At 57.3% G+C, this 26,273-nt stretch overlaps 1 protein-coding gene across 7 annotated transcripts in view; it reads right to left on the bottom strand.

The window, feature by feature from the left end:
* The window catches only part of AGRN (agrin), a 124,694-nt gene that overhangs the window by 16,736 nt on the left and 81,685 nt on the right, over nucleotides 1-26,273 (bottom strand). For all 7 annotated transcript variants that reach the window (XM_054849806.1, XM_054849807.1, XM_054849811.1 and 4 more), the window contains 19 exons: nucleotides 24,096-24,320; nucleotides 23,743-23,949; nucleotides 17,771-17,992; nucleotides 15,804-15,998; nucleotides 14,359-14,559; nucleotides 12,636-12,781; nucleotides 12,357-12,462; nucleotides 11,898-12,011; nucleotides 10,034-10,198; nucleotides 9,348-9,491; nucleotides 8,880-9,004; nucleotides 8,375-8,480; nucleotides 7,781-8,164; nucleotides 7,491-7,625; nucleotides 5,903-6,030; nucleotides 3,479-3,593; nucleotides 3,012-3,131; nucleotides 1,989-2,345; nucleotides 356-548 (listed from right to left, as the gene is read on the bottom strand). In XM_054849806.1, coding sequence (XP_054705781.1) covers nucleotides 356-548; nucleotides 1,989-2,345; nucleotides 3,012-3,131; nucleotides 3,479-3,593; nucleotides 5,903-6,030; nucleotides 7,491-7,625; nucleotides 7,781-8,164; nucleotides 8,375-8,480; nucleotides 8,880-9,004; nucleotides 9,348-9,491; nucleotides 10,034-10,198; nucleotides 11,898-12,011; nucleotides 12,357-12,462; nucleotides 12,636-12,781; nucleotides 14,359-14,559; nucleotides 15,804-15,998; nucleotides 17,771-17,992; nucleotides 23,743-23,949; nucleotides 24,096-24,320 — 3,388 coding nt within the window. The remainder of the gene's footprint in view (nucleotides 1-355; nucleotides 549-1,988; nucleotides 2,346-3,011; nucleotides 3,132-3,478; nucleotides 3,594-5,902; nucleotides 6,031-7,490; nucleotides 7,626-7,780; nucleotides 8,165-8,374; nucleotides 8,481-8,879; nucleotides 9,005-9,347; nucleotides 9,492-10,033; nucleotides 10,199-11,897; nucleotides 12,012-12,356; nucleotides 12,463-12,635; nucleotides 12,782-14,358; nucleotides 14,560-15,803; nucleotides 15,999-17,770; nucleotides 17,993-23,742; nucleotides 23,950-24,095; nucleotides 24,321-26,273) is intronic.

Raw genomic sequence — 26,273 nt, 5'->3', positions numbered from 1 at the left:
GGGCTTTTCTCCCTTTCTCTTTTCCCCTGCATTTCTTTTTGCAGTACAAGAACAGCACCGAAAAAAGACCTCTCACTTGCTCAAAAAAGATCAACCTCCCACACCCTTTAGCTTTTCAAAATTCAACCTAAAATAAGTGAATTAACTTCGTTGAAAGGTGCCACAGGGAACGAGTCCCCTTAGTATTGCTATTGCATTGGAAAAAACGCTCCTCCTCCTCTCGTTCATGTGATGCTACTGTTTCTTAGCCTGCAAGTTTGAGCCCAGCATCCTCCCGCTGCTCTGCAAGGACCATTCTGGCAAGAGCGGTTGCTCCGCTTCCTCCACACAGAGGGCTGCGGGCAAGGGCACCCACCTGAGCTCCACAAAGCCGCCAACCAGCGCCAGGGAAATGAAGTCTTTGCCACGGTTCTGCCCGTTGTAGAGCAGCAACCCGCTGAGCTCCACAGTCCTGAACTCCATGGCGATGCGCACCGTGTGGTAGGCCTTCATCATCTTGAAGGCCAGGTAGGACTTGCCACCAAAGCTGGGGATGAAGTACCTGATAGCTGCAAGAGTCGGGGGGTGGGGGTAGAGAAAAGAAAAGGGGGTGAAATAGAGGAGGGAACAGGAGGACAGGGAGCAGAGAAAAGCCTGACATGAGCCTGTGAACGCTTTCCTACCTCTACAAGCGGAGAGAGCTCTTGAAATGGCAGAAAGAAGCTCACTGTGTCCTCTGGACCCATGCTCCTGTGCAGTTATCCCCTGTCACCGCTTCCCAGACACTTGTACTGTCAGTAACTGACTCCTCTTGTGATGGCACGCCCCCCCCGATTGCTCCCAGGCTTTAGACATCGGTGCTATTGCTCCCCCAGTACTGAGCTGCAGTGGTGTCCTTCACTGTTGGTCCTTTCCATGCCCAGCTATCACATCCCCTGTGCCCTCAGCTGAGCTCTGCTGCACACACAGTTCCTCGTAACTCAGCTTCCCTGCTCCCTAGATAATTTTTATCTGTCCTCCCAGAATCCCACACGACGGATTTACATTCATCACCCTAGGCTTTTATTTATCGCAGCTGAGATTTTCCAAGGGATCTGGAAGTCCAATCCCTATTCAAATTAACAGGGCTGGACACCCACATCCAGTAGCAGCTCTGAGTGCTCCAGCTTATAGCTTTAGGGACAAAGCTTTTCAGGAATAAGCACTCGCAACCACCCAGAGCCTTCGGCATGACACCAAATTGCCAGCGGGAGCTCGCAGTAAATAACGGCAGCTCTGGTTAAGCACGCTGCCAGTCTGCAGCTGTTTGCTAAGCAGCTCTGAGCGCCGGGGAACAGAGCCTGAATTATCGGCACACATCTCCTGGTGTTCGAGAGGACAGTTAGTACCTGTCTCTCGGCTAGACTCTAACTAGCAGTCAGTAGCTGCAGGAGCTACGAGCGACAATGCCACCAGCCGAGATAAAAAAGCAGAAGCTCAGGATCCCCGTGCTTCGGGGCACCGGTATATCAGAAGTGCAGCCAGGAATAAATCGCTCCTGGCACCTTCTTACCCCGCAGCCTTGCCGTGCTTGCCTCTCACGATGCACGGTGCATGTACAACCTGCTCTTGGCAGAGCTAGGAAAGCCGCTTACACTGACCCCTGCGGTACCTCCTGCCTGGTACGCGTGCGGCGCCAGCGCAAGTTGCGGGGCCGGGTTCGCGCGTGCCCTCACGTCTCTCCATCACCACGCAGTCAGCGCAGCCTGCTGGAGCACGGATGGGCGCAGCAAGGACCACGCTGCGTGAAGCCCTGGTTGTGCCTAGCAGGGGCAACTGCAGAGCAACGCTTTCCCAGTTGCGTCCTCCCAGATTCCTCAGCTGGAGCCTCTAGGTGGAACTCAAAGCTCCAAGAGATGTGGTTCCCCTGACTGTGCTGTCCCTGCTTTTGGCCCTCACCCTCCTACAGCTGTGAGCTCCGCTACCGGCACCCAGCAGTGCCACGGCCACGACAGGTCAGAGGCACATACGTTTCTCGCAGACGGCTCCTCCTTTGCCTGCCGGGCAGCTGCAGGTGAACTCCTTCCCGTCATCCTCGCAGGTGCCGCCGTGCAGGCAGGGGTGAGAGTCGCAGGGCCGCGAGGGTTTCTTCGTGGTGGGGGGCTGGCGCGTGGGCTTCCGCCGGGTGGTGGCAGGGAGGGTGGAGGTGGGTCTCTTGGTGCTCACAGCTCCTGCCGTCTTGGCGCCGGGTCGGCCCGCGGCGTCTGGGCGCAGGACGTGTGCTGTGGTGGCAGCGGCGGCCGTGGTGTACCTCCGGGTGGTGGCGGGTGCCATGGTGGTGGCAGTGGTTGTGGTCACAGTGGTGGTGAAGAGCCTGGGGATCCAGTCTGAAACACAGCAAAACGTGGGTGGAGGCCGGTGCTTTGCAACCCTCTCTGGGGGCGGGGAAAGCCGCTCGGGCTTTCGGGGTGACGAAAGCCCGTGCACCTGAAAGCCCAAGAGCCCTCTCCCCTCCGCTCTCCAGGTCCCAGAGCTCCCGCTGCACAGCCTGGCTTACGAGTCTGGCAGCTGCCTGCACAGGGTCCTCCTCCACAGCACCGCAGCGCTGCCTGTCCTCCCACCCTGGTGCAGGGACAGCCGTGCTCCCAGGCAGACCTGCTTTTTTTTTTTTTTTTTCCTGGGAAATTGGTGTTTAGGGTTTATCAGCATGAGATCCCGTGGGCGAGGCTGGCCGCCCCGTCAGGAGTACCAGGGAGGGTTCACTTTCCAGGACTGTGGGCACTGTCACATCGCCACGGTGCGGCACTGCCGCTTGCCACGTGCTGTGGAAGAGGGGAGCAATTTCCCCCCCCCTTATGGCCTTCCTGAGCTGAGAACAAGTCTGGGCACATGGACCAACCTCTGAGCCCTGGCTCTGGAGGGCACTGTCTGGAGAAGCATTTGATGGGTTACTGCTACAGATGAAAGGCCCTGGCAAGGCCAGAAGAGCCAGCCTGCCCATTTGAAAGCCTAAACCAAGAGAGAGGGACTGACCACAGACTGAGGGGACTCACCAAAGTCCATGAATTTGACATGTTCCTGCTGGGGCTTCTTCACCAGGATGGTCTTCTTCTTGGAAGCTTTGATCTGCTTCAGCAGGGCCCCTTGAACATCAGCTGCCGTGTAGGAAGTGGCTGATCGTAGCCAAGAGGAGAAAGGAGAAAGACAAGAGTGAAGATGCAGGACCACCTAGCAATTTCCCTCTCACGACCTCCCCACGATGCATCTGAATCATTCCTTTCCCTAGGAACATGCTTCCAGCCTTCCAGGCACCACCTTCGGGTGCACCTCCTCCCAGCTCTTCTCAGAGCATCTGTTGATTTTGCTGGGCAGAAAACACGTCCCCGGCAGATTTTAATGAGGTTCTTTCATTCTCCTTGCTGCATGCGTGTTCTCAGGCCAGCAGCCCCACCAGGAATGCCTGCTCCCTCCTCAGGCAGATGGGGATGCCGCTGTGAATCAGCACCGGGAAGGCTCTTACCTGGGTCAAAGTGGGACTCCACAATGACACGGACAGCGCTGCTCTGCCCCAGGTCTCGGACGCGGATGCTCTTGAAATCCTTCTTAACGTCAGAATTGCGGAAAAGCTCATCCAGCTAGTTGGTCAGAGGCGAAGGAGGAAAGAAAGACTGATTAATGGGGAGATCCTAGGGCACAGGTCCTTTCAGTAAAAGATCTTGAGTCTCACTCAGCGAGTCTCCTTGGTTTCACCCCACAGGGGTTTGCACCCAAACCTTTGCAAGACATCCCACTGACACATGCAGAGAACAAGGCTCCTTTGTGGAGGGTGATCATTTCACATGGTCCCTATTTTTTATGGCCTGCGGTCAAAGGCAAGAACAGGATCCAGACGTAGTGTGGGAAAGCGAGCTATCCCCATTGCACCCACGGAGAAGAGCGGAACAGAGCCAGACCTGAGACACCTTGCTGTTCATACAGGGATTTTCTGTTGTGTGGCATCTAAGTCTTACTGATCTCTTCTAAAGCTGTGTAAACCTGCTTAGGCGCTTTGGAAAATCCCATAAGGCACCATTCTGCATCTTTAAGTACCTGACTGCCTTTTAACGCCTGGCGCTCAGACGTCGCAGGATTTGTCTGAAGTCACACGAAGGAGACGGTGACAGTCCAAGGCTTACGGCAAATCAGGGCGCTAACGCCCCTTATAGCTGTCCGGCCTCGGGCTGCACCAGTAGTTGTCACAGGTAGAGGCCACCGCTCCCTTCCCTCAGCTTCCCGGCAAAGACAGGAGGAAGTAATTAACTGACTAATGGTGCCAGGGTATCGTCGCCCCCTATAAATTTGGGCATAGCGGTCTCAGAGGGGTAAAGGAGCACATCGCATCCGTGGGCAGCTGCAGGTAGGTTGCACAGGGACAACAGGTCTCTGCAGCACAGGGCGGCGGCAGGAGCTCTCAGCCCGGCCACAGATGTCCTCTGAGACGGGGGGCCTGCGCTACGCCTTCATGTCCCCCAGCCCGGGAAAACGGAAGCCAGCAAAGTCTCTGGCCTTCTCGTGGGGGAGAACGGATGAACCAGTGAACGAAGCTTTTGTGTGCATGTTTGCATCCTCAGATAGAAGCCACTGTTGCGTTGGGAAATATTGCTATTGTGATACAGAACTGCACGAACCATATGGTCCATATGCCAGGCACACATCTGCTTATATGAGCGCGCCGAGGGCTTGCCAACTTCCAAGCGCAGCTTGGAACCAGCTCTAAATATGTTAATCTCCTTGCAAAGATGCTTTGTATTTGCTGTGCCACACCGCAGGCTACAGGATAATGTTGCTACCCCACCCAGCGCTTTCTTGGCATACCCCTACGTACACATTGCCACGCAAAGTCCGCCTACCTCGAGAGCTGGCAATGCAGGGGGGTTCTCCTTAAAGGTGGGAGACTGGATTTATACAAGCAGCTTCCCAAGTTGTGTAGCTGAACTGGAGGGGCAAAAGGGTTTTGGATACGTTTTTGTCTAAGGGCTTTTCATGGAGGTGAGGACACTTTGGGAAATCCAGGGCATTAAGGCAGAACCTCTCGTCTAAACAGTCCCACCACCAAAATCAAGCTAAAAAAAGGAGAACTTTTGACCCTGCACATAATGAAGGACGGAACCCACTGACACAGCACGTGGTAGAGACTAATAACACATGTAGATTAAAAAGAGATCAGACAGATTCACAGAGGGTACCTCTCAGATAGAGCTGGTACATCGCCTCCTTGCACTCTTAAGTGCCCACCCCATGAAAGCGCTGGCCCTGGCAACAAGCCGTGTTCACTCCCAACTTTTCTAGGTTAAGCCCATCTCGGAAAAACCAAACCCCAACAGGGAGCAATGCTCCTCCAAGGCACTCAACACATTTTGCAGATAGGTCTCTGTGCTCCCATTTGACAGACAGCAATGACAGGCCACCGCCTCCCCAGAAGCCATCGCGAACGAGAAGGCAAAGCAGGAGGAAACCCAAAGCGATTCCCAGGGTCGGACGACGGAGCGTCTGCAGCTACAGAGCGTGGCGCTGGCACGGGGTACTGCAACGCGCACCCGGGGAGCGGTGCTCAGCAAGCAGACAGCGCTCGGTCCCTGCTTCAGCGGGGTGGCCGGAGCGAAGCGCAGCAGGCAGGCAGCCTTCCTGCACGGCGCCGGCACCTCGGAGGCCGAGCGGACGCGAGCGTGCCGCAGGCTGGCTCCCCGCGGGAACCCAGGACTTGAACAGCCAAGCCTGCTTATTAGCAGCAGCTCGGGGAACGCCTGCTCACTTGAGAAGGGGAGGACTGCGTTTCTGGAAGCGAACACCTGGGGTTTAGTCATCTGTCCACCACGGTGGGGACGGAGGTGGGCAGGGTCCTCTCTTCTTTTGCCGAGGCCAGAAGAGCCCTAGCCAGACCCTAGATCAAGTGCAAAGGACTCACCGCACTCTCAATGCTCCTGGCCGTCTCCCCAAAGAGCTCTGACTTGGGGTCAGCCATCTCAGGTGTGTAGAACAGCTCCTGGCCTTCCACCTCCTCCAAGATGAGGACTCCTTGGAAGACTTTGGTAGCTATGGGAGGGAGGGTAAACAAGACAAATGCCTTTAGTCGGCTTGTGGGCCAGGGACAGGCGTGTGGCTGACAGCCGCAAGGAGCGTTCGAGTCCCTGGGGGGGGAAAGGGTGATGGCAGTGTGCGGGTAGTGCCAGTGTCGGGGTTAGTCTGGATGGGTCTGGGAGAGCGCCATGGAGGATTAGTATCAGAGGGTGCTGGAGCAGATGGCAAAGACCAGGCTGGAGATGGCAGCTTTTACCATACGGTTTCCTCTGAGCTCCGGCCCGGATAGCAGCCCCCCTGCACCGGCTGAGTAACAAGAGAAAGACGTTAGCCAGAGCAGCACATAGTCAATACGGCAGGATCAGACACGTGCATGCAAACAGGGGGCAGAGGAGGGCAAAATGTGGGCTCTGCACAAAGAGAAGACCTGTGCTGGGAGAGGGAAGCAGAGACCCTGGCAGCTAACAGGCTGTGGCCAGCCTTGCAAAACCAGACTGAAACCGCAACAGGAACCCCAGGTGTGGTTCCCTTCCAGGGGAGCTGCGGGAGTGCAGAGGCAGCTACAGAAAGATCCCCACCATATGGGAGGTTCCCAGCAGCTGCCCTTTCGTGGGTTAAAAGGGGAACGCCATGTCCAGAGAAAAAGGGGACGTCCTGCTGGAAACCCCCAAGGAGCAGGGCAGTTAAGAAGGACCTCAGTGAGCAGCAAGGAAACATCTGGGAGACGGCCCCAGAGCAACAATTTTTAGGGTAATGAGGATGTACATACAGGGCAACCAATACCCTGATGGCGCACAGCATCTCCTCAGCATGGACAGTGTGAAAGGGACTGCGAGTGGGCAAGACGGATCCCACCTAGGTCACGAGAGCAGTGCACACCCCTGGGAACCGCGGCGTGAGTCGAGAGGGCTCAGACTCCCCAGGGAGCCCCAGCAGGGACACCGGGACTACAGCCGCTCTCCTCGTCTGTCCTGGCACCGAGCAGGTCCTGGCCAGCTCAGCTCCCTTTACAGCCATCGACACAGATACAATGGGAATCCAAGCACTTCCCTCACCCACCCTAGTGCCAGCCGTGAGCTCTGCAGAAGCCTGGGCAAAACGCTGCTCAAAGTTTTAAGGCTGTGGCAGTGAGGAAAGAAAGTGGTCACCTAAGCAAAGAAACCTGCAGAGTGCCCTGGCTCCCCACGTGAACAGCAGCACCCACCCAAGTACCAGGGCTGCAGCAGGTGGGTGCAACGTCTGCCAGCTACCAGGGCTCAACACGTCCCCGGGAACACCCCCCAGGGACACGCCAGCCCCCCAGACTGGACGCAAGAACCGTGCTCGCTGCCAGCTGGGCAAGCACAGCACCATGCTGCTCTCCCCGCCGGGCAGCTCTCAGTGGCACCTCGCCCTGTCCCGCACCCTGCAAGAGCTCAGCCTGACTCCTGACCACGGAAAGGGAGCCCAGAGCCCAGCCCTGAGGACAAACTCACCCGGGCAGTTGCTGCCTTCTGCATCAGCAGCCGCAGTCTTGCCATCAGAGCAGCATCCCAGCGGGGTGTTGTAACACGTCGCCCTCTCGATGGCTGGGGTGGAAGTTACCTGGCTTTCCTCCACCTCCTCTTCCCCTGCAGGGCAGTAAGAGGAGCATTCACCAGCAGGAGGTGAGACCTCACCTCTGCGTCAGAGAACGAGGCTGAGACACAGCTTCATTTCGTCACGAGAGATGGGGGGGTGGTTCAGCCCACAACCGACCTGCCAAGCCTAAGATGCGCGCACTCACCGGCAGAGCCTGCCCCGCTAGATTCCTGGTCTCCACTGATGCCCATCTCTTGGTCTCCACTGCCTTCTGCGCTGCCTGATTCCGCGTAGGCAGGCTGGGTGGTGGCCAGGACCACTGGTGCGGTGGAGAGAGGGCGGACAGTGGTCTTATACACCCCGTGGGTCATCCATGGTGTAGTGGCTGGTCTGGCAGTCGTGACGCGCCTCGTTGTAGGGTGACCTCTTTCAGTAGGCCTGGCTTCCAACAGCAGGGAGCTGGTAGCCAGCTCGGTGGGTTCTGGAGCCCGGGTGGTGAGCCGCAGTGGTGGAGGAAGGATTAACTTGTCCAAGGGCAGCGTGGGCAACGGTGTGGGTGGTGAGGTGTGGCTGGTGTGAGTGATGGACTCTGAAAGGAGCAGCAGGACAGGGTAGGTAAGGAGGGGCACGTCTGGGAAAGGCTGGCGGTGACACCGGGAAGCACGTTGCAAACCCTCAGGCACCTGCCATGATGAGTCACGGCACAGCAAGGAACTGCAGAAGGAGGCGGCGAGAGCCGGGTCCAGCGTCAGGCCAGGGAGCTGACACTGCCCCAACACCGAGAGCCGCAGACACTCACCGTGGCACTGCCCCACGTGCTTCACTGTGATGACCTGTCCCTGCCGGCAGGCGATGGTCTTCAGCTGGCACTGGTCGCCATACGTGACACCATCAGAGCCACACACCTGGGGGGCAGAGGGGAAACATGAGCGGCACCTCTGTCCTCCTCCAAGCCCTGGGCAAAATAAACCGGTCTCTAAATGCTGGGGGCAGAGGCTTTGCAGGGGTCCCTCCGAGGCAAAGAGGCTACGTTCTGCCCAGAGGGACCCGAGGGTGGACTGCGGCAGCCCAGGAGCAGAGCAGCTCAGAGGTGCCAGATGGCCACAGAGCATCCAGCTCTGCTGGGAGACATCTACGACTTGCACATCACCCTTCCCCACGCACCGAAGACAGTGACCGACCTTGCTTCTTGGGGCAGGGAGAGACAGCAGACTCCTGCGCTGCCTGCACCAGCCCGACGCAGCTGAGCTAGCCGCACGTCCCTGTGCACCGCTCAGCCCCCCATGGCTGCCTCCCCTGCAAACCTTGGTCATGTTGGCCTCCGAGCAGAGCGGCGATGGGCACTCGCAGTGGGCAAAGCCGTTGACTTCCACGCACGAGGCTCCAAACTCGCAGCTCATTTCCTCACAGGATTTTGGGGCTGATGGGTCTGGGGTAGGGAGAAGGGGAGAGAGATGACCAACAAAGCACGTACCAATCATACAGAAACAGGCTACGCCAACTCAAAATCCCTCTCTCCTCCCAGCGGGTCTTAGCTCTCCCAGGGGCTCACCAGAGCAGTTCAGACCAGTGGACAAGACAGACTTTCACCAAACGGAGAAACAGCCCCTCGTGCTGTGCACGGGTGCCCAGGTAACAGGAACCCAGCCAGGAGCGGAGGCCAGGGCACCTTCCTCCCAAAGCGCAAGCACTCGGGATGGGAGCGAGGTATCTCTTTCACGGGTCTATGCGTTGCCCTGCAGCAGTACCCCTCTGGTACGTGCCTCCCTCACCTTTCTCGCAGCCAGTCATGCCCAGCTTGCTGCCGTTGGGGCACTGGTTGCATTTCATGCCAGTAATACCAGTCTTGCAGGAGCACAGTCCGGTCATCTGCTCACAGTCATCGCGCACTGAGCCCACCGGGTCACAGTTACAGGCTGGGCAAGAAGGGAAAAAAGACACTGTTTTGCTGGTGGATTTGTGAAGCCAACAGAAGTCTCGCTCAGCCCCCCCAGCAATTCAAAAGGAGCAAGGAGAAGGGTCCAGGGGAGGACCATAATGCTGACTGCTACGCCGTACTTACTGACCCCACACCAGCTGCAGGAACCTGCCTCCACCCGCTACTGTCTGACCACTGTCCCGGGGCGTGTGACCCCGCATCTGCTCCACAGACACGCGCGGGGACACCAGGGCTCATTCACGCTGGGCTCAAGCAGCCCTGCAGAACATCTGGCCAGGGAGCAGTGAAAGGAGATCCCATCTCCTAGCCAAGCTGCACCACGGGGGAGCAATGGCACCCGTGCAACGCTTCAGGCCGCCCTGTCTCTCTCGCATGGAGCAAGTCATCAGGCTCTGCCAAACCACCCGCTGGAGGTGCCTCACAACAGGACCAACATTAGGGCTCATTGTTTTAAACAGCACGATACCCCGCAGAGTCGCGCGGGACAAGGGGCGCCGGCCCAGCCCTGCCCACACTCACGCGTGCAGCCGCTTTTGCTGTCGGTGACGATGCCGCGGAAGTTCCAGAAGCCGGGCTCGCAGCGGTCGCACTTCAGACCCCCCACGCCTGGCTTGCAGGAGCACTGCCCTGTGGCAGGGTCGCAGGCTCCCCCGTAGGAGCCATAGGGGTTGCACTGGCAGGTACCTGCGAGCCAGGGAGAGACAGACAGCGTGAGGCTGAGTCCTGGCCAAGGACGGGGGGGATGTCAGGGCCTGCATCGAGGCGGAGGGACCGACTGCTGAGCCACCGAGCTGCTCAGCCAGGGCAGGGACGGGGTCTCACGCCAGGCAGGAGGAGGTTTCACCAGCTGCTCTCACCGCTTCTCCTCTGCCTCAGCTACAAGGGGGAATGAAACCCTCAGGGATTAACCCGCTTGCTTTGCTGTCATCAAGAACTCCTCTCTCATTAACATCAAAGGGGGAGGAAGCTATTAGAAGTTTATTATTAATTCATTAATTAGGAACTTGATGGAGGGAAATGATCCAAAGATAGACAGAGAGACGCTCCCTTTATCCACAGGGAGCAGCAGAAAGGGGACGTGGGGCAGAGCTGGAGAGAAAGGGAGACCTTGGGAGCAGCAAGCAGGGTGCAGACGCACAATCCCAGACTGCCAGAGGCAGGGAAACAGCACCTCCTGAACAGGCAGCAACGGATAAATCTGCCCTAGGGGCTTCAAGCTGCTGGTTAAGTGGTAATTACCTCCTGATGTATGCTTGCTGCCAACACAGGGACACAGGTGGGACAGAAACTGGTGGGATACTGAACCCCAGTCAGTTGGGAAGCTGTGCCCACTGACCGGAGGGCAGGGGACAGGACTTTCATCAGAGCCATCGAGGAACATCACCACCAACCACCGCTGGCAGGGCGATGCTGAAGGCGCAAGGCTTGTCTCCTCCCCAGCGTCACCCTGACCAGCTCCTCCCTGCGCTGCTGGCCCCCCTTGGCCAGCACACACCGCACGTCTGCTCCTCCAGCGCCCGCCGCCGCCCGCCCCGCGCACCCCCTGCCAGGAGATCTCTGGACATTCTCTGAATGCTGCTGCTTTTTAAATTATACGGCACATTAAACAGCACTACATCCTCATCAAGCAGGCATTAGCCAGGCCCGAGCATGGCGTGAATCGTGTCTCCACGGGGTAATGTGTTTCCCTAACAGGCGGTCACAGCCTCAGCTGTTAAGAGTTTGCTAATGCCTTTCAAAACGTGCCTTCTGCTGAAGCGCTGACTCCGATAATTATTTAATAAATATTAATGAAACATTTGCCAGCTCAGCTTCCTGCACAGTGCAGTCACCCACTAGTCACTGGTCCTGGGGTGGCCTGCAGAAGGTCCCTAGGTGAACCCCAAAGCTCAGCTCCACCTCAGCATGCAGTGCAAGGATACAAGCAATATTTTTGTCGCTCAGGCTGGTAAAAAGCCCTAAGCCTCTCGATACGGGTTGAAGGCTCAGAGGGCACTATCTGGCCCTAGGGGCATCTTCTGGGGCATCCAGCACGGACTCAGCACCAGACAAGTTCTGAGCCACCATCCTGTCTTCCTGCATTTCAGAGGGACCTAGACCTGGAAGTTGACTCAGCGCTCTTGAAGGGACAAGAGCATCACTAGTAGACACAGAAGGCGAAGCGTGCGAGCGCATCTCCACGTGTGCCTGGAGCTGGGAATAAACGAAGGTTTTTTGAGCCTGGGAGGTCGCTAGTTAGCTAAGGAACAGGGGCGGTCCACCTTCCTTCGTTTCCCCTGGCATGGGACCCCAAGTCCCCCCTCCACCTGACCTCTCCCTGCCTTCCAGCCATCCTTGAAGGTTCTTCCTGCCCCTCCCCAGGTGGAACACGATATTCACTTACTTGGGCATCCAGCTGCGCCCACTCCAAGAGCCAAGGTCATGTTGTCCGGGCAGCATCCATAGATGGTCTGGCTGCAGTGCACGACCAGGAGAGGTGGCGGGGTTGTGGCAAGGGCTGCAGAGGAAGGCAGAGAGGTACAGGTTGTCTTTGGTACGCAGGCTGCCATGTTGTCAGCGTATGGATAGAGCAGCTAGCAGCATTCCTGCAAAACCACGTGGTCCTTGCAGAGATGCTGGGAACAGGCGATGAAGCGAGGTCCTACCCTTTGCCAGGGGAAGCACAGGGTATGAAACAGGAATGATGCAGCAGGGATCAGCAAAGCAACATGGACACCGCTGCGTCCTTAGCGAGCGCTTCCTTGCTTAGCCGCAGGGAAAGGGCACGTGGTACTGCAGGGCATCAGGCTGGGGAACCAGCGCACACAGCCTGGGGAGGGCTGGCTGCCTTCGGGGCACTCACCGCGGCAGGCTCCTTGGCTAGTGACATAGAGATCCTGGCGTTTTTCACACCGTGTCTTCTTCAGCTCACACTCGTTGGTGTAGGTCACACCATCAGAGCCACACACCTGCCAGGACAGGGAGGGAAGCCGCTCAGGGCAGTCCCTGGCACAGGAAGGCAGGTTCCCTATCCATGGGATGCCCTCTCCTGCCCAGGAAGCATGCGGGAAGGCCACCAGGGAGAAGAGAGGAGGGGAGCGAGGACTACAGCAGTCAGCTCAGAACCGCTCAGCGTGCTTACCGGGTTGCGTGGCACTGCCAGGCAGGTGAAGTCACACACACAGCGGTCATCCTCTGCATCCTCATCCCACCAGCCCCCATACTGCCGGCACCGGTCCTGTTCACACTCACTACCGTCGCCGGAGCCCGAGCCCCCTGAGCCGCACTCTGGAGCGAAGGAGGACGGTGGTGAGAGAGGGCTCACACCCAGCAGGGCAGAGTTTGGGGAAAGCAGAGGGGCCGGGGCCAAAGCCCTCTCCCTGACATGCGGCTGTGCCCTGGGCGGGGAAGCAGCCCACAGCTGCCCATCCAAATCGCAGCAGATTCAACCTCTTCAGCACAGGCAACGCCAGAATCCTGGGCACGCGTACATCAGGATGCTTATGCCTGGACCTCAGAGAAGATCCCTCTCCCTTGGAGAAAGCAGATCCTCCCACTGCTGTCGTGAGATTGTGCTACACCTACATAATGAAAATGGCCCAGGGACGCTTTAGCAGGTGGCTTGAGGTCCTCCTCTCTACAGCATCACCGCAGGAGCAAAAGCAAGCATCCTGCGGCTACCAGCACCCTGCAGGCTACCCGGAGATCGGATTGCTAACGCACGGGAGAAAGGGCTGCCACTTAACTTAGCGACAGCTTAACTCCATGCTTTAATCTGATTCCTTCTCCTGCCCTCCCAATCACACAGTGCAGCGGGGAGATCGCTGCTGCTAATATAAACATGGAAACCAGAGCAGAGGAAGGGATGGGGTTTGGGTTAAGTTTGAAGTTCAGTTAGGCAGATATTCTTAACAATATATAAACTCTGTCCCTAGCCTGGCTGCCTCTCCATAAGATGCTCAAAGCTTCAGCAGCTAGAGAGAGACGTTGCTGATTTCAAAGGCTTCTTAAAGGGGAAGGGGTGGGGGTGGGAAGGAAAACCTGGCCCTTTTTATCGAGTGATCAAAGGCTGGGATTTGGCATTACACAGAGAATTATTTAAGATCTTTTCCCAGAGGGACGTCAACCTGAAATTCCCCAAGGAGGGCTGTGATCAAACACCATGTTATGTCTTCCCCTCTCCCTAAGCTCTGCCATAGCACTGAAGTCCTTTCCAGCTAGACTACATGTGTAACGAGCCAGAGGATCTCAGCTCGCCCGGTCAGCCCATCAGAGCAGCACGGGTTACATGCTTCCTGTACTCAGATTCAGCCAGCGTTAACCCACAGCCTTCCCCCTACAGTGGAAAAACTCAGCAGGTTCTTAGTTCTTAGCCTGGCCAAGCAAGGTACAGCCAACCCCACGACCTTCCCTGGTGCTCGGTACCGAGGTCCTTAGCGGCCACAGGCCAGGCCCTCGAGCAGCCCCCGGGGCAGAGAGAAGGAAAGCGGCAGCCAGGCTCCCTGCCCCAGGAACCGCTCCGTTTCCCTTGGCCGAGGCCCTCTGAAGTGTGAAATTAAAGCAGTGATAAACTCCCTGCCCAGCTGATTAGGTGGCCTCATCTCTCATTCCTGTTGGATACAGAAAGACCCGGCGGAAAGGGAGGCGGCAGGCGGGGTGCTGGCCAGGAGAGCATCTCTGGCACGGGACCTGCTGCGCTGGGGATGCTGGGGGTGTCACAGGGCGCTATGCCCGAGCTCCATGCAGCGGGGCTCACGTGGCGGCTGGGTAGAGCAGAGCAGCGAGGGGAAGAGCCCGCCGCGCGCGGCCTCAGTCCTCCCTCACCCTTTCGCACCCGCGTGGCCGGAGGAACGGCGGCAACCTACCATCCTCACACGGCCCCATCCTGGCAACCTCGATGCTCTTCTTCTGCTGGCAGGAGGCCACCTGCAGCTCGCACTGGTTGTCATAGGTGAGGCCATCGCTCCCGCAGACCTGAGCGAAGGGCTGCCTCTCGCAGCGCGGGCACACGCACTGCCCACCCACGCACTTGCTGCCGAAGGAGCACACCGTGCTGCCGCAGGATTCTGTGGGGCGAGAGGGAGGAACCACAGTGAGACGTTGGAGGGACCTTCGCAGCCAACTGCCCCGTGTCACAGAGCTGGGGACCGCTAACGCCGTGCTCCCAGAAGCAAGCAGAGAAGTCCTCGTTCCCCAGAGTGGTTTGTTATCGCTTATTTAAACTGTGCAAAGACTCTGCAATGGACAGCTGACAGTCCTGAGCATTTCTGATTCCCATCAGCACCCACAGGTGTCGTGTCCAACAGCTTCTCCTAGGACACCAGTAAGAAATCCCATTTACTCCCATGGTGTATTCAGCCTCCTCCTGCTCACAGTGCCCACAGAGCACTGCGAGTCATCTGTCACACTCGGTCGCTCTTCTCTCCCAAATTTAGAGAGGATGTCCATGCACAGTTCAGCCCTGGAACACCAGACCCAGCTGGAGAGGTTTTATGAGGCTCCAAGCATTGCTTTTACTGAGGTAGCATTTGTCCTAATGAAGAACCTAGGCAGCGCTTTTAATTCATTAAGAAATTAGCACAGACAGTTCCCTGGGCTGGGGAGTGGCGAAGAAACACATGAGCAAAGATGAATTAACCCCAGGGGATGGAGGGAAGGGAAAGCTACTGAGATGAACTGCATGATCAAACAGACTCTCAATGCTTTCAGTTCTGGTGGTCACTATTAACATGGTTTTAACCCCATTTCTTTGCTTGGCTCAGAGGACATTAGCCCGATTTCTTTGCTTGGCTCAGACAGGTAACAAAGAGGGCAGATGCCCCCTATGATGCACAGCTGGGAAACTAAAATAGCTGGCGTTAAAAAAGAAAAGCCACTCAAGAGCCTCAAGATGCCCAATTCTTGTGAAGCCAAAAGGGAAGACCCCTCCAGACAGGGTGAAAAGCCTCGGGCAGAGTCTCTGAGCAACCAGCCAGGAGCTGCAGCCCAGGGCCACGCTCCTGGGTGTCCCTGGACAAACCCTGTTACTCTGCAGCTGATATCCTCCTGGGAAGTCTTCAACACTACCAGTGAAGGCAGGAGGAGGAGCATGAGGGACACCCTCCACACATCCCGACCCTGGGTTTCTCTGCTGCCTCCCAAGGCTGGCAAACCCATGGGCTGCAAGCGCTACAAATGACCGGCGAGCCTTGGACAGTCACGGCCAGGGACCTCAGCGAGACCCGGGTGGCCAGCGGGGCTGAGCATCCGCTCTGCGAAATGCCACCAGCAGGAGTGAGACGAGGGAAGAAGGGGACTTTGCCAGACTCACTGCAGTCTCCTTGGGCAGCCACCAAAATGTTCATTTGCTGCGTGCACGCCCGGACGTGGAGCTCACACTCGCTGCCGTACGTGTTGCCATCTGTGCCGCACACAGGCTGAGAGGAGGGAACGCACTCCGTGGGGCACACGCACCTTCCCGTCTCCGCCTCGCAGATGGCCCCAAACTGGCACTTGCCACAGCGGTCTGCACAAACGAAGAACAAAACCGGTAGGTTAAAACAACAAATCAAGCAGGCATCGCTGTCTAATGAGGTGTCGGAGCAGAAATCAAACCCCACGGTCACCTCCTGCCCCAGGTCGAGACCCTGCAGCCTTGTCGGGACCAGGAGCCCCAGGGCGCAGCGCAAGGGAAGGAGCTGAGGCGAGGGCTGCGGGAGGAGGGAGAGTCAGGCTTGGAGGCAGAAAGACAATAACCACTCATAAAAGCCATCAGGGCCAGGAGTAACCATGATGAAATGTCACTGGAGCTGTATGCCATCATAGCTAAATAGGAGGCGGGAGAAAGCGTGGGGCTGAGTGTGATTACGAGGAGCGATAAATCAGTCCCAGGCACGGGAAGAGGAGCGCAGCATCCCAGGCTGCAAGCGGCCAGTGTCCCAGGGGAGAGAGGCAGCAGGTTCCCACGTGGCACGTTGGCGGGGGGGAGGAGGTGGTCAGCAGGGAAGGGGGATACTCCCTTCCCCTAGTTTATCGGGGTGCCAGCGGCGCTGGACACACATATAACATTGCAGCAATCCACGGCGCCCCGCCACCTCCCGCAGCGGGATGCTCAGCCTGCCTGCTGCACGCACACGCACAGCACACGCAGGCTCAGGTCACAGAAGATGTTTATCTTCGTAATAACTCACTTGCGAAGGAGCTATCACTTGTTGCGGGAGAGAGCGGACTCCAGGCAGCACATCTCCTCTCTCCTGACTCCCAGGTATTTAGTGATTCACGGCTTCATTTTTCTTCTTCAAACACCCTTCTTCCCTCCCCGCCATTCAATTCACAAAGAATTTGGCTCAAAGATAGTTTTTCTTATTTTTCTTTCACACAGCAGCTGCTGTCTTTGCATGGGGGAGGAAAGATGCAACAACCCCCTGCTTGGTGCGTGCAGACTGTTGGCCGGGAGGTTTCTATCTACAGCACAAAGCTTGCAGCCACGCCTGGGCTCCGCAGGTCGGGAGAGGGGCTGCTCGAGGCAGTCTGCGTGCAGACAACGGCGGCTCTTTCCTCCAGAGCACTCAAGCGCCTGCACCCAACAGACGAAGTATTTGCATCCTTCACTGTTTCTCCTGTGACTACGGGGAGTTGGTACCAGCATTTTCTTCTGACCTGAATCCCGCTGGACCCTCTGCTATGCTGCAGCGGTGAGCTCCGCAGGGTGGAGGGGGTCTTCCTTTTCTGAAGGAAGGGTCTTCCTTTTTTCTCTGCTGTCTCAAAGCCCTTACAGCTCAGGAGCATGCTCCCCAAGCAGGACTGCACAGCACAGCTCAGTGAGGAAAGGACTGTAAGGGATTAAGCCCAGTTTTGACAGGGCACTGCTATGCCACACCAAGCCGCACCAGCCCTAGGTGGAAAGCCAGGCACCAGCTCCTCATACCCAGGAAGGTTAGGGGCAGAAAGACTGTATTTTGACAAAATTGCAGTGAACCCAGCCCTAACCTGACCATCCCGGCAGGTTTTGTCCCGGGAAAACCCAGCCAGCTTGGGCTGTGCCTGTCTGCAAACACTCTCTGACTGGCAAAGCCGTGCTGGCACAAGGAGAGAGCTTGCAGATGGAACTGCTGCGTATGGGTCCGAGTTGCATACTCTACGTGGCGGCAACCAAAGCACAAAGACACCCCAACAGCCCTATCTCCCCACGGGCTGGGGCCGTGCCTGTGCTTAAGACGCCCTCTGCTCCCAGCAAGCAAACCCAGCCGTGGCCAGCGGCACGAGGAGGAGGAGGAACCCCCAGAGATCGGCTCTTACCACAGGGTCCCTTGTGTTTCACTTTGATCTCTCTCTTGAGGACACAGGCCATGGAGTCAAGCTCGCAGGGGTTGCCATAGGTGCGGTTGTCGGTGCCGCACACGGGGTCGTAGCGGCCCTGGCACACCTGCTGGCACTCGCACACGGCCTCCTGGTTCTTCACGACGCACGTGGCCCCGAAGGTGCACTCCACGCTCAGGCACGGGCTGGGTGTGCCCAGGTCTGCAGAGGGGACAGGAGAGAAAGGCACGGGTCTCAGTCCGCTGCTTCCCCCGCTCCCCCGGGGCACTGTGCACAGCAACGCATGCCAGCATCCCACATCTGCCTCCCCCAAGCCGTGGCAAATGCACAGAGCTCCTGGCCTCGGCACCAGCCCAGCCCCTGCACCCTCCATGCCACCCCGACATGCCCAGCTCAGCATCTTCCCCATGCTTGGCAGAGGTTAGGGATGGGAAGCAGGCACAAGATCATCTCCCTGCACACAATGGACAGGACTCCTGCCTCGTCTCCTCCATCCCATCGCTGTCCCAGCTACATTCTGCTCGGAGGAGCCAGCCCGAAGTGGGATCAGCCCCGCGGGTTTCTGCACCAAACCCTGATGTCTGGGTCTCCCCCACAGCTCACACCGGCATCAAGAACAAGCGTCACGTGCTGAGGGAGGGCAACCCAGACTGAGGCCCCTCGTTGCCAGGAGGGGAGCTGGCACTTCTCTTCCCGGGCAGCAGCGGTGCCACGAGCCCACCTGCGAAGTCGGATCTGAATGACCAGCCCTGTGGCAGAGGGCAGGAGGCAGCAGAAAGCTGAGGAGGTCAGTGTGGGTCCAGGACATTCGCTATATCATCGGTACCTGGCACCAGCTGCCAAACCCTCAGCAGCCCAAAAGCTCACGCAGGGATAGTTCCCTTCGCTGAGGCCCACGTCCTCAGAATCACGCTGTCCCCAGCTCATCCTAACACCCCCTGTGGCGATACCCAGGAAGACCTGGCTGGAGAGGACACCTGCATTTGGCTTCACCACACGGCCTGTCTCCCTTCCTCCCCCCAGCAGCTCAGCTCCTTTCCTTTCCCTTCCCTTCCTCTTGCAAGCTGGGGTTGGAAGGGCCAGGGAGCTGCTGTGCAGCAGGATGAAGAGACCTGGCGTCCTTCCTTCGGTCAAGTCCTCGGGCATCTGGCTGCGGGAGCGGATGCTCCCTGGGGACGGGTAATGCCACGCAGCGCGGGTTGCAGGCTGAGAGGCAGCAGTCCCCTCTGCTCACAAACTGGAGCTGCTTAATCAGTCAGCCGCAGAGCGGGTGGCACCTTCCCTGCGAGATGCCCGGCAGTGACGAGGTGAGCAGCCAGCTCTGATGGTGACAGCAAAGAGAAAAGGCTGCATCCGACTCCCTGGTACAGCTCTGTAACTGCTCGCAGGGAAAGCCTGCGGTTCCACCCCGTTCCCAGCCCGCTTGCTGAAGGCAGGCATGACCCTCCGGGAATGCCCTCCATCATCCAGAAGCCAGGACAGGCAGCTAGAAGGCAGGACTGGCCGTGCTGCTGGGGAGAGACCCAGCACTGCCCAGAGACCCCTTCTTGTGACTCAAGACAAAAGCCCTCGGGACCTGGGGCAAGGAAAGGACACGAATCTAATCTGTGCTGAACACTGACAAGGACGCAGGACAAAACGGACGTGGGGAACAGACAACGCGGCCAAGGCGAGATGGATGCAACAGGCAGACACAGCGCAGCCCCCCAACACCAAACAGCGAGGCAGGCACAGAGATGGAGTGCGGTGGGAAAGACAAAGCCCTCCGGAGCCTGCTGGCATGGCACAGAGAGTAGTCAGGGGCAACAGGTCCATTTTCCTCCCCTGCTAGGACCAAGGTGGCATATCTGCAGACCAAGAGCAAGGCTCGAGCCCTCGGGGGTCTGGCTGCATGCTGTCAACCAGGGAGAAAACGGCCCACAGCATGGGCACAGGCAAGTCTGAATTTTGGATTTGGGAAGCACCCACCAAGTCAAAACTTAGAGCCAAAGGCCTGCAAAGGAAGAGGGGAACAACAATTCAGGCATGCGGCCACTACTTCGACCCAGCCTTTTCAACTGCGTCCCCAACTTCCCTGCAACTGAAGAGTTTATGAGTGGTTCCCAAGGACCAGGAATCGCTCTCTGCTGTGCTTAGCCCTGTGATGCCGCTCACATCTCCTGCTTGTGTTTCACTTTTTAAAAAAAACCCTAACATATGTACCATAATCATGTCCCCCAAACACAGAGACACACGCTTGCATGGAGAAAGAGTCTCTGCTGGAGACAATTAGGCAGTAAGGATGCAACGAGCTAGGCGTGAAGCAAATACATTTGTTCATTTGAAATCCAAATTCACGCTCCTGTCTTGGGGAGCAAGTGAGCAGTGAGTGAGAGGGCAGGGGGGTGCCAGGCCTGATGGAGAACACTCCCCTGACATTCCTTGCCCTTCCTGAGCAGGGAAACCTGCAGAGATGCAGCACATGAAGTTCCTTCCCAGCTGAATCTCAGCCTGTGAAGTTTCCCACACAGCCCCGGGCCCCTGCAGAAGTCAATGGGGGTTTTGGCACCAGTTTTGACATGAGTGGATATAACGAGGACCTGCTAAACAAGGACCTTAGGCTGTGCTATGATCAAGACCTGCTTTGATTCCTGGCCCTTATCCATCTTGTAGGCAGGGAAACCGAGGCACAGAGTAAGCAAAATGCTCGTTCTGCACCCTGATTGATTCAAGGGCAAGGTCCCTCTCCCGCTGCCGAGCTTTGCAGCAACCTAACCAAGCCCTGGCACCTGGGGACACTGAGCTCTCCTGCAAGCCCAGCCTGTGGATGGCTATGGAGAAGAGGCTCTGAAGCTGCTTTGTAACCCATCGCGCCCCATCAATCTGTGCCCATGACACCCAGCGGGCTCCGGCACCACCTCCGCAGAGATATAGGTGAGCATTCCTAGGGAAGAACCATAACTGAGCACAGACTGAGCTCCTCAGTGCTTCCAAAAGACACGTGGTGCTTTGCTGGACACCGGGGAGGGGAGCTGCAATCCCTGCAGAGCCCCTGCCCGCTGGACTTGCACAGACAAGCGTGACACACACTACGGAGGGCAAAGGGTCAAGCATCACAGTCCCAGGCAGGCAGAAGTCTCTGGGAAAGAGGAGGTGGGGAAGAAAGGGGGGTTAGTTGGGGGCAAAAGGAGAGGTAAGATCAACCAGGAACAGTCCAGACTGATGTATCAGCCAAAGAGGGGCTTGCTAAGGATTGGGGGGCTCACAGCACCCACCTCTGCTCCCACTCTCATTTGCCTCGAAGGGTCAAGCCACAGCAAGCATCGGACAAGACCCCACTGCACTGCAAGGCATTTCCATTCCAGCAGGAAGTGTTTGGGGTGAGGGATGGGAGCAAAACCAGGGCAATCTCTCCATCCCAGGGGCTCTCAAGCAAAACTAGAGAGGAGGGGAGTAGTGAGAAGAGGCCAGGACTGTCACTGGCTACGGAGAAGGGGAGAAAGCCGACCTCCTAGCAGAGATGTCCGGGTAGGGAGCAGAAGGGTGCTGCGAGGACACAATTCCTTCCTCCAAACGGGCAACACTGTAAAACACAAGACACAGACGAAAAAGGAAAGAGAGAGAGAGAGAGAGCAGAGGGGGAAAGAGAGCAGGGGGAGAGAGAGCAGAGAGAGGCAGGGAGGAAAAGACAGATGCAACTACAGACGCCTTCCCTCCACCTCCTGTCTACATCGGTCTCATCCCATCCCTTCTTTCTCAGCTGCCCCAGCACAGTGTAAAAGTAGAGAAGGATTAAAACCAAGGCCTGGACTGTTTTGTTTGGCTTTGCCTCCTTTGCCTTGCTGCTGGAAAAGACAGCAGCAGAGCTTAGAGTTCATTAGTCAGGTACGTGTGAGAGATTAAAACACTAAGACCGTACTAACAGCCTGCCTTTCATTTCCTTCCCTTCCCCAGCTCCGCACATCTCCTGCATCCTCACAGCACAGAGGCGGGGATGAACTCGCCACGGTCCCCACCCTGGGTGCTGGATGCAGACAGAGCCTGTAGCTCCCTCACCCCCTGATCTCGCCCGCTGCCAAGTGTCCCACGAGTCCTGTCCCAGCATCCTGCTTCCCAAGGAAGCCTCGGCCAGGAAGCCAGCCAGGAGAGAAGTTTAGCACCACCAGCAGTGCTCGTGCTGAGAAGACCTGTCTTGAAACACAGGCTGGCAAGCAACATCACCCTGTCCCTGTTTCTAAACCTGTTTTCCATCGCGCATTAAGTCTGAACTGGTGACACAGAGGAGGATGTGCTTTCTTCCCAACGGGCAGCACCGAGCTCTGAGACGAGATCCTGTCCTAAGCCAATGGAGAGGCCAAAGGCTTGCCCACATCCGGTGGTGGCTTGCTACAGGGTGGCCTGGAACTGTCGCGTGGACTTTGAAATCCTAGGCTTTGGCAGGCAGAGCCCCAACTTTGGTTTCCCTCCCCCAGGTGACAGGCTTTGTATGCTCCTACCCCACAAAGATGTAGCTCCTGAAAGCAAACGTGTGCATCTGCCATCCTCACCTGGAGGAAGAGAAGTCGGAGGAAGCTAAAATAAAAGAGAGGAAGATGGAGAGAGGAAGAGCAGATGCATAGGGACCGTATCCCACTGCCTGTCCACTGGCATTACTCCCCTGAACGTGGTGGATGCGCATCCGTCAGCGGGATAACCAGCAGCACGAGCTCTCTGCTCGCCCTACCATCTCAGCAAGCCTTAGCAAGGGCCTGACTCTACAAGAGGTACAGGGAAGGGTTTGTAGAGAGCCCAGGGCACCAGGACCCGGCCACCCAGCTGCAAATAACCACGTCCCAGCCCCGCTGCCCCAGAGCTGCCTCGGGAGCCCAGCCGCAGGCACCTCGCTTTGCGCCCACCCTCCCCTGCGCCAAGGCAGCCTGCCTCGCCAGGAGCAGCACTATGCGGATGATGAAAAATAACAGTTGTGATTATATTGAGTGCGATTTTGGGAGCCTGACAAACGGTTTTCAAGCAGCTGGGCCTGGCAGCGTTAAAAAACTACTGCAGGAGCACAAAGCCAACAAAACAGACCCACAACATGGGGCTTAATTTCCAAGTACTTCAGAAGGTTTGATACATCTGATACTTTATAAAACGTCAGCTTAAAATAATAGGACATGGTCCTAGGTCTAGTAAAAAGCAATTCGAGCTGAAACGAGCAGACCTTCCAACTCAAACAAATCAATCCAGTAACCGCGTTTAACCTCCTTCATTTTCTGTGCAATAATTTTAAAACTGGACGTTCCCAACATCCTAGGGACCCAGAGCCCCATCCTATCACGTAAGCCTGAAAAAGCATCCATTGGAAAGGTCAAAAGCTTTTCCCAGAGACGACACAAAGACACGGTGAGACCTCCAGAGAGCAGGCACGCTGGGAAGAGTTCCTTACAGAGAGTACCTGGAGCTGAGAGAAGCAGGCAGGCATGGAGGGGGAAGCATGGAAGGAGCTTGAGGACTGGCACTACCCTGGGAGGAGAAATGAATGACATGGGCTGCAGGGGAACTGCGCGGTGGTGAACGTGCACCTGGCCGTAGCAGTGAATGAGAGAAACCAGCTGGACATCACAGACACTTTGGTACTGTTTAAACACAAATGAGTCTTCCTCGTGTTACTGAGCACATCAGACAGAGACAAGACCAAGGAGGAACACATGCACACACACACACGAGGACTGCTGCAAGGAAAAAGAACAGGGAGGAACGGATATTCAGGGCTTGTCGGCCACAAGACTGCAGAGAGCCTAAGGCTTGCTCAGACGGTGGGCACCCAGTCAAACTCACCTGCAGCTTTCCAGCATCAACACGAGCACCGTTGCCTGCACAGAAGGGACTGACGCAGGCTGGGCTTAAAGTGGCTGCTGGGACTGGGAAGTGAGAGGTGTAGGGGGACCAGCGTTCCTGCGGGCGACCGGCCCGGCGGCACCAGTGCTTACCACAGGGTCCACTGTGCTTTACTGGGATGGCAGCTTTCTGGTGGCACTCGGCTTTCTGGCGCTCGCAGTCGTTGCTGTAGGTCCGGCTGTCCCGGGCACAGACAGGTCGGTAGGTACCATCGCAGGTGATGCGGTCGCAGGAGCAGCGAGTGGTGCCACGGCGGTTCAGGCAGACAGCGTTGAACTTGCATTCATCCTTGCATTTGTCTGGAAGGAGAGGGGATACCACCGCTCGCGCCCACCCCGGGGACAGGGGAAGGGGATATACTCTCATTGCCAAAAGCACGGCATGGAGCAGCGGGGAAGGGCAGGAACCCGAATGCTCCTGGTCCCCAGGAAGCAGAGGTACTTACCCTGATGCTGGCACTGCCCTGAACGCACCTTCTGGATCTCCAGTCCTCGGATGGCCCCCGAGCGCCCCATCACGCACTCGTTGTCGTAAGTCACCCCGTCATCACCGCACACAAGCTCCCTCTTTGCGGGACAGTTCTCGGGGCGGGAGAGCAGGTCCACCCTTCGGGTGCGGGGGTTCACCCGGCAAACACGATTCATGTCGTTGAGGATGGCTTTACACGGGTCTGCTCACAGAGACAGAGTGGATAGTTAGGCACGCTCACACCCTGCCCAGAGAGGTGCTTCTGGCCTGTCCTCCTCCCTCCCAGCTGGCCCAAAGAGCCTCCGTACCGTCCCCAGTAGCACCCAACGTGTGCTCATCTCTTCCTCGGGACTGGACACCTGTAGGGCTCTGCACACGTAAGGACGCCTTTTTTACCGAGCTGCACACACTGAGGACACGTGCCCTTTCCAAAGCGACCACTGGATGGGATGAGCTCTGCCTTTTTCCCACCCTGAGCTGCCTTCACTCCCCTCTGTCTACGGGACAGGGCTCTCTCCCCTGACCCAGGCAAACCTCCCGACTCCACGGGGCGTTCGCTGGGCATTGCAAGATGCTTGGTACTCCCACCCTGCTCCTCCCACTCTCCCTCCCTGTCTTTCCAAAGTGCTGGAAGAGCCCCAAAGGCAGCCAGGGCCACACACCGCCTTGCCCCACTGCTCTAATCTAGGCTTATCCGGATCAGCCTCTCTGATGAGCTGAGCTCACATTAGCATACCAAAGACACGGGCAAAACAGGTGCCGACTGTTCACTAATCCCTTACTCTAGCTCTGGGTTTTTCTCTTCCTTGTCAAGCACGGTACCTGGAGAGTGCTGATTCATTTTTGCAACTGCAGAAACACGATCGAATGTTTCCACCCTTTAATCCTACCGGTCTGAAATCCCTGCATTGCCCACAGTCCCAGGCTGACAAGGGGAGGAAACAATGCAGCACCCCGTTTCCCCAGCCTCTCGCAAGCAGGTGAGGGACCTCCCTTTCAGCCGCCCCCACGTCCCTTGGAGAAGGCCAGCCTAGGACAGGGTCACGGCTGAAGTCTTTTGCTTTGTCCATTTTAGCACACGCAGTAATCACGGAAACGAAGCAGACGAAGGAGCTCCCACAGGACCTACCCAATCCATCTCCCATTCCCCCTCCGGCAAGAGCTACCCGTGCTCGCTGCTGCCCTGCAGTCACACCAGCAGACAGCCAGGGATGTGTTACCTCCTTGGAGGCCTCTACAAACCCCAACAAAATCACAAGAACATCTTGCACGGCCTCAAGGGGCTGTGGGTAAACAGGGCTGCTGCAGTGGGCCAGGGATGCGGTAGAGTTGAGGAGACGGGGACCGCGTCAGAGGGGCTGGGAATGAGGCAGATGCACAGATGTATCTCAGGGACTGTGTGATGAGGATATTCGAGATGTGCTGCGCCTGCACTGCTCATCCCCACTCTCTCCCCTACCTTGCAACACATCCTCAAGCCTTACAACACACCCAATAGAGTCCAAACGCCTTCAAGTATTTCCAGGTTCTATAGCCCAGCTGCTCAACTCGGACTGCCTGACTTTCTGCTGATGCCCAGCTAAAATCAGGAGGACCTCAAAGGAGCAGTGAGGCTCAAAGCCTCCTCTCTGCCCTAGAAACCGGGAGCACCCAGCGTGACATCACCTCTCTCTCACCTCCCACTTACACCCATCTCGCCCTACTTTGGCCTGAGCAGGGAAAGTGTAATTAAAGCTCTTCCAGGTTTGCAGCCTGCCCAAACACTCTCCCACACTCCTTCCCCAGGGGACAAACACTGCCCTGGCACGTGTCCTGGCTGATCTCATGGTTTTCCTAATGAATACAGTTGCTTTTAATTACAAGTATCCACAGCCATCATTAGCCAAAGAGGAAGCCGTCCTCGGAGTGGCAGGACCGTGTTTGCGCTCTGGGATCCGTGCCTGTCGGGTTCCTTTAATGAGCGGGAGCCGCCTGCCCGCGAGCCCCGGGACGCCAGCAAGCGCCAGGCTTCTTGCCAAAAGCTGCAGCCGGGGGACTCCAGCCAGGGGAAACGGCAGGAGGGAAAGGAGGTGGCACAGATGTTGCAGCTGCTCTCTAGGTCAGTGGGTCCCGAGCAAGCAATGCCCGCAGCCAAACGCCGCGGGGGAACTGCTGC

The sequence above is a fragment of the Grus americana genome, chromosome 21 (genome assembly GCF_028858705.1).
Source record: "Grus americana isolate bGruAme1 chromosome 21, bGruAme1.mat, whole genome shotgun sequence".
In the NCBI taxonomy this organism is placed as follows: Eukaryota; Metazoa; Chordata; class Aves; order Gruiformes; family Gruidae; genus Grus; species Grus americana.
Note: the sequence above shows the minus strand (reverse complement) of the source record. Positions and strands in the feature narration are given on the sequence as shown.